Raw genomic sequence first — 12,258 nt, forward strand, 5'->3', positions numbered from 1 at the left:
TCTAACGAGGATTTTTTATATATAAGAGCAAGTTCACTGGTGTTAGGAGAAAGTGGTAGAAATGTTGTCACTTTAAGCAAATTTTGAAAATTTTGCCATGCAAAAACATTTTCAAGATCTGTGGCCTTCAAGTTTTTTAACAACACGTGTTGTAGTTTCGCGTGCTGTGATGCAAAAATAGCAATATTTTATCACATACGGCTGAAATAGAAACATGCAGTACTGTAAAAAAATACAACGTCCAAAGATCTTGAAAACATTTTTGCATGGTAAAATTTTCCAAATGTCAAAATTTCTACCACTTTTTCCCAACACCAGTGAACTTGCTCTTACACATAGTTGATTTCAAATTGGCTTATAAATCGGATATCCAAATGCCGTAAATGTTGTTTAAAAAAAATAAGAAAATATCAAATAGACACAATCAACGAAATAACAAAAATTAAAAATTCAAAAATTATTGAATTTACAAAAATTGACAAAACCGACATCTCAAAAATTAAAAAAAATAGCAAAAGATAAAAAAGTTTATAAAAAATAACAATTAGGGTAACGGACCTATTTTGGACCGCTTTGGGAAGTAGCTACACGGAAAAAAATTACATGGGTTTTTCAAATACAGAGTCATGATAATTTTACTATATCCATCATTTAGTATTTTCGACCATGATTTAGTATTTTCTACCAAAAATCTGGGCGATAATACTACGACATAGTATTTTTACTATGCGAACTTTGACAGCTCATAGTAATTACCTCGTGTCAAAATTACCATGCGCATGATATTGTGATATTACACAATTCATGTTCTTGAAATTACTATGCCCATAGTAATGTTGAAACATCGTCATTCGTGTTGTCGAAAATACTATGCTCAATATAAATTCATAGTATTTTTACCAATGTGCATCGTTTGAGTGTTTGTTTTTTTTCTGGTCAGTCGGTCGCGATTTCGGAACGCGGACCAAAATGTTGGGCGGGTACTTCGCTGAGGTGAATGCGGCTGTTTCGGCTAATCAGGTGACCAGCCCACTGGGAGTGAAAAATAGAATCAGCACTTTTGTCGGGTCGGAAAACGCAGTCTCTCAGGTGAGTAAAATTGTGTTTTTTTTTTACTTATAAACATACCCGCATAGAGCAGAATCTTACAAGAACGATCCCCATTATCTTCTTCCCAAGACACCCAAAAGATTCCCTTAATAGTTTTTGGATTATTGAGGAACGATTATGCTAATCGTTTTTTCATCAAATGGAATCGTTTAGACACAAATAACGATACAGGGAACGGGTTGTTAAGTAAATAAACGATTCATTTTTTTGCTTTTTTCTGTGTGATTTTTTCATCATAAATCAACTGGTATCATACACGTTATCTTTAATGTATCGTTATTTAAAAAAAAACGACGATACGCTGTTTCGTCGAATAAAGATAATACGATTACAAATTAATCCAAACGGAAGATTAGTTGAATGGTTGTTTAAAGATAATATTATAATATATTTTGTGATATCCAAAAATAAATACAGGCGTTTCGATTATTGGTGATTTTATTTACCTTTTCAACAAATATTTGTTAGAAAAAAAAAAAGAAATTTCATATTTCAGCCGAAAATAAACAAAAATATATATAAAAAAAAAGATATTCACGCCACATTTTCATTTACGATGGAAATTTTGTTTTTGGAATTACGTCCTGATTTTCGCAGATTCGAAATCTTTTCGGCTAGGTAACGGTGAATTCGTTTCTCATTAGCCAAATTTCGCACTTTTGCAATATTTTCCGGTCCCACACGCATCGCGACACGCTCAAATACTTTCTCTGTAAATAAAAAAGATAAAAAACACAAATTTTAATTACAGTTCAAAATACGTAACAAAAATAAACAGAAATAAAACAAATTTGAGATTATATTTACCACAAATAAAGTTAAGTATGAGGGGATCCATCTTTTCAGAAGCCGGATGAACCAGGGAGCCATCAGGATTCTTATGCTTTACATATCTATGGGAAGCTGCCCCAGTAACGCTTAACGTTTTAAGTTTTTCAGCTCCAATAAGATGAAGGGCCAGTGTTCCAGCAAACATGCTGTCTGAACTGGCCCATTCGTTGTATTCCACCAATTGGCTCACTGTTATTGGTATTTCCTCGTGCTGCGTAAAGCAGGTCTGTGGGACTTTTTGATGATCTTTCAGACTCATCAATTCCTTCGATAAACGCAAAGCATGGTTATCCGAGCAAATCTTTTCCGTTTCAAGTTTTTTGCAGGCAGCCGTTAATTTTTTGTTTTTTTCCTTCAGCCGACATATTGTTGACTCTAGCCCTTTGCACCGGTCTAACAAAGCAGCGTAGTCCGGATCGGCTTCGGCCGATTTCGGATCGTCTTTCAGACTTTCGTTTTCGGGTACCTTGTTTTGTACTGATTCATTGGATTCCGCCATTAATGATTGTGTCATCAGTTCTTCGATTTCTTCCTCAGGTTCCTCCTGACATGAAATCTCAGAACAGTGACTGTCATTGATAGTTTTTTCGTCTGCTATCACCCAAATGACGGAGTCTTCGTCCGATGACAATGGGTCGTGCAAATTTTTCTCCGGCAAAGAATCAACAACGTTCATCGGCTCTACAGAAACAAACGACACTCCAGCGCTGCTCATTTGATCTCCTTGGTGTTCCAGAATCTCGTGAAGCTGAAAAATGTCGAGGTCATTAGAACTCATTTTGAACTCCAATTCATCCAGTGAAAGCTTATTATAGTCAAATTTATTCAATCATTGAAAATTATTATCAGGCTTGCGTAAGTATGTTTATTATGGAAACATAAATGAATTAAAAAAAAAATGATACCTATACAATGTACATTTCAGTTTTTTATTTCACGATTTTTTAATTTTATAATTATCTTATTCTATGTTTTCAATCAACATCCGGAATCCTGGCGAACATTTATTCTATACGAGTTCTCGTATGGAAGAAAAAACTTCAAAATAATTGAATATAAATTAAATATGATTTTGACAATAATGTTTTTATGATTGCACTGGATTCTATTTTTAAACGATTGTTGTGTGCGCGTGAAGAAACGAAATTGTTTAGAAAACATTTCAAAACAACCGAACAAAAACCATCGCTTTCGAGTGAATTGAACTTTGAAAATTGAACTTGAACTGTAAATCGATAAAATATGTGTCAATCTCAAAGATTTGTTTTGAATAGTTTTCTTCAACGGTTGTTCCGGAACTCCAATAGAGTCTCTGAGTGGCCATTCTGGTTGATTATAGCTTTAAAAGTAAAAACATTACTTATGTTCATATTAAGAATTTGATTTCAGTGCACTGAAATAAATATTTCTAGTTGAAATTGTTTGAAAATTCCAAGTTCATACGAGTTTCGGTACGGATTTTCAATTGGGTTAACAACCCATCCTTTTTATGTACATATATGTAATGGAATTCTTATACCGGAAATAAGATCTTTCAGAAATATAAAACCAAACGACTGCGAAGTGCTGATTGTATTCGGTACGGCACAAAAAAAAGCATTTTCTATACCATCAATTGAAATATAGTAAAAATAATACCTGGCTTTGCAGAGCTTCGGAGTTAAGCTTTTCCGCTGCCTTTGATAATTCTTTGGACAAAGCTTGAGCTGTTTCTGAAAAAAAACAAAGAAAAAAACATATTTATACTATTTAAACTAAAATTTAAAACATGTCTTACGCTTTTTAGTAGATTTTTGTATCTGGCTTTGCAGAGCTTCGGAGTTAAGCTTTTCCGACAAAGCTTGGGCTGTTTCTGAAAAAAAAACAAAGAAAAAAACATATTTATACTATTTCAACAAAAAATTAAAACAGGTCTTACGCTTTTTAGTAGATTTTTGTATCTTTTTAACTTTTCTTTCCTGCATTTTAGGTGGCATTTTAAAGTCAGAATCTGAATATGACGCCGATCGCTGCAGAATTTCCGTTAATGATTGACGGTGAAAATTTTCAAAACACGCTATTTTACAAAAAGCCTTTACCATCGAAAAATAACCATATACTCTTCTTTCATAGTTCAGTTAAAAAATGGGTTATTCTAAAAACTCAAAAAAAGGACTTAAATACAAAAATAGTTTGTTTTACTGAAATCTTGTTTTTTAAAACTTGAAAATTTATAATTTTCAACTGAACCATGCATTTGGCGCGTGTTTGTGCCATAGAAAGAACAAAACTGGGTAAATACTCGATATTTCTGGGTTATTAAATTACCCATCATAGCAGTTGTGCTCTGCAGCAAAAGAGTTTTGAAAATCCTTAAATGGCTACCAAAAGACAAGCAAGGAGCGAATTCACAATGTCTTGGTTTGTTTGAAATATCAGTAGTTTAATATTTTCGAAAAACAAAGGTTCTAAAATTCTTTTTTAAGTGGTGTACACAAACGTTCGATTCTTCCGAAGTCTTCCAAAACAGCTAGACGTCATACGGAACACATCGATTGTGCTCTCAGGAGGAATAGACTATGAACGCTGGCACAGTTTTGCAATTGTAATTCTCTGTGATTGTAAGTACTTCCGAAAATCTATATCTTGTGATGACAAAATGTCTCTAGGAGACTTCCTCACCCTAAGTACCTTCTTCGGATTTTTTATACAAAACTTTTTTATTCCTATTTGAAAATATAGTTGTGCAAGAAACACTTGAAGTTCAAACCATCGCTGCATTGCTTTTCCCTGCTTTTTGACCAAAGTTTTCGTCCGGTCCTTCATCTTCTAAAACAGCTAGATGTCACACATCGATTGTGCACTCAGGAGGAATTGGCTTTGAACACTGACACAGTTTTGCAATTGTAAGTACTTCCGGAAAACTTAATCTGAGTGTTGACAAAATGTCACTTAAAGACTTTCTCACCTCAATAGCCTTTTTTGGATTTTGCAGTTATACAAAACTTTTTTACTCCTATGTTTGGATGTTTTAAAATGAGTAAATCTCATCGATTAAGCTACATTTTCCATGAAAATGCTAATCGTTACGGTACCAGACGAATGCGTAGGGTAAGTATTCTAAATATTTAAAAAAAGAATTCTTGTCTTATACTATTACTCATCTGCAGAAACAAGCTTTCCTGAGGAATGATGCCGCCATACCGTCCACCAGTGATGATCCAACCATGCCGTCGGTGAGTAAGGATCCCACCAGGCCGTCCGCGAGAAAATATGCCGATGACGATTTGCTTTCACCACCTCCAGTGAAACTACGTTCCTTCTCGAATTATGCAACATTCCATTCACCGGTAAACTAATGTTAAATTTTTCGATACATGAAGTTTAAAATATTCCTTCTCAGCAGGTATTGGATTCATCTGACACATCGTCTGAAGAAGCGGATACCATCGATCTAGAATTCAGGACAAAAAAAGAAAAAAGTCATCCCTCTTTACGGTGTGGGTCCAAAGAGCAGATCAGCAGTGAGGGCTCTTCTTTTGAAGAACAAATGGATTGTCCTGACAAAGACGACGAATGTAACGAAACAGATATTAATTTTGATGAGGGAAAGGTACACACAACTAACGTTTAGCATACTTCGAATTTGCTGATAGCTTTCTACTTACAGGAAGATGATATGCAAGAGCCAATATGTGCTGGCCTCACTCTCAGTAAGGCAGAAGCCATGATAATGCTTCTGCACATATTTCTGCGGCACAATTTGACAAACGCCGCCCTCACCGATATTATTAAGATGGTGAATTTGATCGTCGGCGTGAAAGCGCTTCCAGAAACGTACACGCAATTCAGTAAATATTTCACGCGGAATAATTACGTTCGACACTACGTTTGTGGCAAATGTGGACTTTATATTGGAGTTTTGAATGTTTCTTGTCCAAATTGCAAATACCATTCATCGTTTTTCTTTGTTATGTTCGATTATATATCGACCTTAACCGATATTTTAAAAAGAAATTGGACTTCGATACAGAAATACAAGTTTCAAGCGAGCGTCTCTAAAGACATAATTGACAAAATCAATGCCGGAATTTCTCATCTAAAAAATTTCTCTAATTCTATAACATTAGCCCTTAATACTGATGGAGTCAAAATATTTAACAGCAACGTAAAACGGTCCTTGTGGCCATTAATGTTAACTGTAAATGAACTGCCACCTAATTTGCGTTTCTTACGGAGAAATGTTTTGATCGCAGGGCTTTGGATAGGAATAGGAGAACCTAATCTTGAAGTGTTTTTAAAGCCTTTTTCCGAGAAACTTAAATCACTCCATAATAATGGATTACAGATAGATAACTATCAAATTGATTCAATCAAAATCACTTTATGTTGTGTGGATACCAAAGCCCGGAACAAGATTCAGGCCATCAAACAATTCAATGGCTATTGTGGTTGCAGTTTTTGCTTGCATCCGGGTGACCTAAGAGGAAGACAAGTAAGATATGGATACAAGGAAAATGTTCCCAAGCGTGATTTGAGGGATACGTTGAAAACCATGGCAATAACTAACGCAACAGGGAATATAATTAATGGGGTCAAGGGCATATCACCGTTAATAATGATACCAGAATTCGATCTTATTCGTGACTGCCCAGTTGACTATATGCATTGCGTATTACTAGGTGTGTGCCGTCAACTTTGTAGAATATGGTTTGAAACTTCATCAAGTAAAGCCTATATAAAGAGTAGTATACAAAAAATTGATGATATTTTAGTTTCAATCCCTCCATATTATGAATCATCGCGAAGGCCTAGAAAAATTTCGGATCGTTATACTTGGAAAGCTAACGAATGGCTCAATTGGCTTTTGTATTACGGCTATGCCTGTCTTAAACCATTTCTTCCAGTGCAATATTTTGATCATTTTGAACTTCTTTCAATGTCCATCGCAGAGCTATTGAAAAACAAAATTTCTAAAAAAACGTTAGATCATTGCGCAAAGCAGTTAAATCTTTTTGTACATCGTTTTGAAAATTTATATGGCATCGATGAAATGACCTATAACGTACATTTGTTAACTCATTTAATTGATTGTGCTCGAGATCATGGTCCTCTTTGGGCTTTTTCTCTTTTTATTTTCGAAGATATGAATGGAATGTTGAAAAAATATGTTAAAGGACCAAATGAACCCCTCGTGCAAATAGCAAATCGTTGTGCGTTAGCATCAGCGCGCTATAGACTGGAAAACAAAGTACCGCATAAACAAGTCTCAGAGTTTTGCTCCAGATTAAATACAGTTTTTTTCCTTAATACTAAAATAAGCGATCAAAGTACTGATTTAAATATTAACTTAAAAGATAGCACACGACAAGAAAAACAGTATAAGAAAGTTGTTCGATTGAAGCACAATGAATATTTGTACAAACCCTTTCAAGAACAAAAAAACAGACAAATTCACAATGACTGCTACTTCTCTTACTCTGAAGGAACTAATTTAGTCTATGGAGAAATCAAGACAATTTTGACAGATAATGAAAATGAATTTATTTTGTATTCCCCTTTAAAAACAGTTATCATCAATACAAATGTCAACCAAATAATGTCAGAGCAGGATTCTATTGAAATGGTACAAGTTAATTCCTCTATGGTAAAACACTTGAAAATTAATAACGGAGAAGGAAACTACTTAATTAAACTGCAACATAAATTACACGTAGATTAAATAAAATGTATTTCAATTTGTCTTTCAAATAAATTGTTAGACTCACTATGTAATAAATTGTTGTATAATAATCAATATGTACAATTTTTCGTCTTTTAAAATGACTTCGTTAAAAAAAAAATTAACAATTGCTTGATTCAATCACACATGAAAACTGTGCAGGTAACTAACATAAGACGGTTTGAAAATCGTTGTAAAGATTCAACTACATTTAAAAGCAGCATATTTTTCAAGAATTGGTTTCTTGCATCATAGCGAATATCATCACCGGATGTTGCATCATCATCGTCATAGTTGTAAGCGTGTTTTTCAGTGTAATCCGTGTGAATGTCAGCCGGCAGAGACGAAAATTCCATCCTATGGTTCAAGAAAATAAAATACATTATTATATAATTATTAATGAAGTTTTTTTTTTAAATTTTTACCTTTAAAAAATTAAAGATATTTGACTTTTCATCAAAAAATCATTTTCCAGTCGACCCTGCTCATCGACATTGCCAAACAAGAAACCGGCCAAATGAAGTTCTCCGTCTCAATTGTCACAGATTAGCCAACGAATCATACAAATTCCGACAAACGATTCATTGCTAGCCCCAGCTCCATTAACCAGAGCCGTTTTGCACATAAATCCTACATGCTTTTTCATCCCATCCTATCCAAAACGATTATTAACCATTGCTTGCATACCAAAGCCACAAGAGTCCGGCTTCCATTCCTTCAAATCCAACATAAAACATATGTGCTGTTGCATCCACACCGATAGTACTGAACCGCTTTCTTCAAATGGCTCATATTGAGATGGCTTCTACAATTTTTGTTATTGAATATTTTCTGGATCGAGACCGCCTGCATTTCGTCATAACGCCAATCATCAGTATAGTAACTCCAACAAATCCAGACCCATGTGACTGCAGTCATGTCCTCATCCGTTAACAATCAGCTAAACTTGATCCAAATTTTGTACAGAACCGCCGAACAGTAAGGGATTCGTTAACAATCTGTAGAATAAAATAAGTTTTAATCTTTTTAACAGAATCAAAATAAAGTGTAGTGAATCTGGAAAATGTCCCGAAGTTACCTCTCGCTGGTACCATCATCCTAAAGTTGTAAAAAGGTATCGACCCAAAAAGCTTTGTCAGACGAGGGAACATTTCTAAAATCCTTATAAAAGCAGCATCCTGTTGGTCATTGTCGATGATATCGAGTTCAGTTCCAGCTGCTGGGATCAACACGCAGCAGCATCTTTTTCAGGCTTTCCTGTACCGGTTTTCCGTTTCTGACTTTCGGCAAATTGATCCTATCCGGACTCACACGGTTCTGAAGCATTGTTCCCTCGGTCCGTTGACGACTATACGGCCACTGAAGCCGTGCCTGCAAGTGCAATGCTTTCTGTTTCTCATTGAACCGTGCAGCCGCAGAATTTCGTCCGGCCGTTTCCACTGCAGCACTTCCGCCTGACCGCCTCTATCTACCATGCTGCTGCTGCGGTGCTCATTCGAGATGGATCTGCTGGACGAGCTGTATGGATAGATTCGGAAAAACAAATGAACAAACGGAAATGTTTTTCATGAAAATTTTGATACGGTACCTTTTCCGCCAGCTAGCAATGAACATTGGAATTTTAGGTGTGTTTAGACCTGGAAAAAGAAATTTCCACAAAATTCAAATCAATTTATGGTTCATAGCAATTCATATAGGATTGAAACTTACATTTAAAATGATGATTTAAATGAAAAATGGGAATTTCCGCACACTTCAAACACAGATTTTTTTTTCGTTTCTTCTTCGTGTTTTTTTTTGTTTGGTTTTTAACAGCAAAGACACACCACACTCAGATGCATAATGAGTTTTATTTTAAGGATTATTACCCGTATCTTTTAATAATATTTTTTTATCATTTCAAGCGAAGACACATGAAAAATGTAAAAGTAAGTTCGAAATAGGAAGATTTCAGAACGATTACTAGAATAGTTACTATTACTGTAATCAGAACATAATAATACTAATGATTCAGTGTATGATACTGCTCCATGCGGGTACTCCGCTCCGTTTTTCCGATCTTTCTTTTGATTTAATTTGAAGATGTTGCATCCCGAAATCCCCCGGTCGTGAGAACCTCCCTCCTGACCAGCCACTGAAAATTGACGGGGGAATTGAAGTTTCCAGAAGATTTTCCTTGCGCCTTTCTGAATCGTTGGCCTCAAGATGACTATGCCAATACATCCAAATCGATTCCAGCGTAAGTAGAAAAATTATCAAATTTGATCTGCTCATTAATTGTTTTTTTGTTTATTACTTTTTTAGGGCATACAATAAATTATCAAAGTAGAAGCAAACTATTGTATCGTGCTTCAATTATAAAGTGAAGTGTTGTGATAATTGTTTGGAAAAATAAAAATGTAAATCGTATCAAAATAAATTATTTCTGGATCTAGAAAAAACCAAAAAGAGTGTTAATTCTATCCTACTTCATTCTAGTTATACCATGGTGCATAGTAATTTTGTTATCATATCAAGCAACATGTACTCATTTATATCATAACATATCATAGTTTTATCATGAAACGTATCAATTTTACTATGCACAATGAAAAACAAACCCATGATTGCATTTACAATTTTACCATGAACGTAGTTGAAATTACTATGCGCAGCCAAAATCAACACAAAGTAAAATTACTATGCGCATGGTAATATCAAGAAGAAAACATTATTGACTCAAAAATATGGTTGCGTGTTGTTCGTTTAAACCACGGATTTAGTAATTTTACTATGCTTTTTTTTTTGTGTGTATGCTATTTTCTGAAATAAAAAAGTACATATTACAATTTTCGACTGCTTTATCCGTTCATTACGAAGATCAATGCTTTTTCTATCGAAACATATCGTTGTTTGTTGCAATGTAACGAGATTTAAGCCTAAAAACTCGTTTCTTCGATCATCTGGTCTGGTCGGTATTTTGGACCACTAGGTTTCTATTTTGGACCACCCTTTGGACCTATTGTGGACCACCCTTAAACTAAATAAGATTTTTTTTTCTAAATTTTGACAGCAATTGATGTGCACCCAAAATAATTTTCACTTAAAAAATAAGTGACATCTGTAGTAAATTCTCGCCATACGTAATTTCATTTGAATTTTAAGTGATGGGTCAAGTGAATTCACTTAAGTGACCGGTCAAGTGAATTAAACTATGAAATTCGAGTGAAATTTATCTGAGTTTCTAAGTAAGTTTCTAGTTAATTATCTCACGCGTTTTTGAATAAGAGAACATTTATAGAACAACACTTCGATTTCAAATACTTACATTACGCTTTCACCATGAATTTATTGATTGGAAAATTCCATCCTAATCCCAAGGCAGATCGGTTACTGCGGATAGTGCGACTTCTAAATCTTCCCTGCTGCAAACCAGAAAATCTGTCCAGTTCAACCCACAAGCTAAAACATGATAACACCATTAAATAACTTTTCCTTACATCACGTTTAACACATTTATTTATTTATTTACATAGTATTCCGTCTCACGACATAACTTGACGAACATAATTCCTAAAATTCACTCGGTTCATAGCAACCGTTCTCCAATTTCTCGGGCACCCCACGTTCGCCAGATCACGCTCCACTTGGTCTAACCACCTCGCTCGTTGCGCCCCCGCTCGTCTTGTTCCTACCGGATTCGTAGCGAACACCTGTTTTGCAGGACAGTCTTCCGGCATTCTCGCAACATGTCACGTTTAACACAATCTACCGCCAAAATCGCCTAGTGAAGAATTGGGAAAATCCAAATCCAGCATAAGCTTTAAACGCTGCTCTTTAGAATTTGCCATTTTGAACTCTGAAAATAAACACAACCGACCCGGCATTCACTTGAAATTCAAATGATGGGGAAGTGAATATTTTTCTCACTTCAAATTCAAGTGACGACTGAAGTGAATGTGGATGAATTCACTTGAAACTTAAGTGACTGCCAAGTGAAATGTATATGTCGCACTTGAATGGAAGAAAATCACTGGATCCTTGTTTTTAAGTGAAAAATCATGTGTATTTTAAGAGTGGATTTGGGTTCAGTGTGCAATTATGCGAATGATTCATCTAATCACTTCATTTCTTATCCTTGTAAACAAGTTTTGTTTGTTCACGTTAATTCATTCCTGAACTAACTTTCTTAAATTTCTTACCACCTTCCTACCACCTCATGTTTGTTGAATATTTACTACTACCACTAGGTATCTGTTTTTTTCTACAACTATGTTTATGCTTCTTATGCTTTAAAACAGTAATTTTCGATAAGAATAGAGTAAAATAGTGTGTGTTGTTATATAGTGTTTCAAATGTTTCAAATTTCAGCACAGTGCAATCTGCGACGAAATTTGTTGTGTTGAATAATGGCCAGTTTGCTTATCTTTAGGATCAATTTTTAGAACGCAAATCTCCGTCAGGCGACCCAATGATATAATCTGTGTTTCTTGGGAAGTTAAGACATCATAAACTCCGCGACATCAATTGATGTATTTTGACTTGAAAACCCTTAGTGGATTTGGTTTAGCTTCAGTTCTGTAGAATACATAGTTTCAAAAAATATAAAAATGTGGGAGAACTAAGCGATCTTTTTA

General features: G+C 34.9%; 2 protein-coding genes across 2 annotated transcripts; one reads left to right on the plus strand and one right to left on the minus strand.

Moving 5' to 3' along the window:
- Positions 1-1,611: 1,611 nt before the first annotated feature.
- LOC129750591 (uncharacterized) lies at positions 1,612-3,929 on the minus strand. Its single transcript, XM_055745556.1, has 5 exons — positions 3,860-3,929; positions 3,719-3,793; positions 3,580-3,653; positions 1,918-2,689; positions 1,612-1,820 (listed from the first exon to the last, which is right to left on the minus strand). The coding sequence occupies exons 1-5, from the start codon at positions 3,915-3,917 to the stop codon at positions 1,645-1,647; spliced, it is 1,155 nt and encodes a 384-aa protein (XP_055601531.1). The 5' UTR covers positions 3,918-3,929; the 3' UTR covers positions 1,612-1,644.
- Positions 3,930-4,412: 483 nt separating this feature from the next.
- Positions 4,413-5,554, plus strand: LOC129752293 (uncharacterized). The gene is made up of 5 exons (XM_055748083.1): positions 4,413-4,541; positions 4,663-4,826; positions 4,916-5,031; positions 5,091-5,270; positions 5,327-5,554. Exons 3-5 carry the CDS (start codon positions 4,939-4,941, stop codon positions 5,552-5,554), a joined length of 501 nt encoding a protein of 166 aa, XP_055604058.1. The 5' UTR covers positions 4,413-4,541; positions 4,663-4,826; positions 4,916-4,938.
- The last annotated feature ends 6,704 nt before the right edge of the window (positions 5,555-12,258 follow it).

Source organism: Uranotaenia lowii, chromosome 3 (assembly GCF_029784155.1).
Source record: "Uranotaenia lowii strain MFRU-FL chromosome 3, ASM2978415v1, whole genome shotgun sequence".
Lineage (NCBI taxonomy): Eukaryota > Metazoa > Arthropoda > Insecta > Diptera > Culicidae > Uranotaenia > Uranotaenia lowii.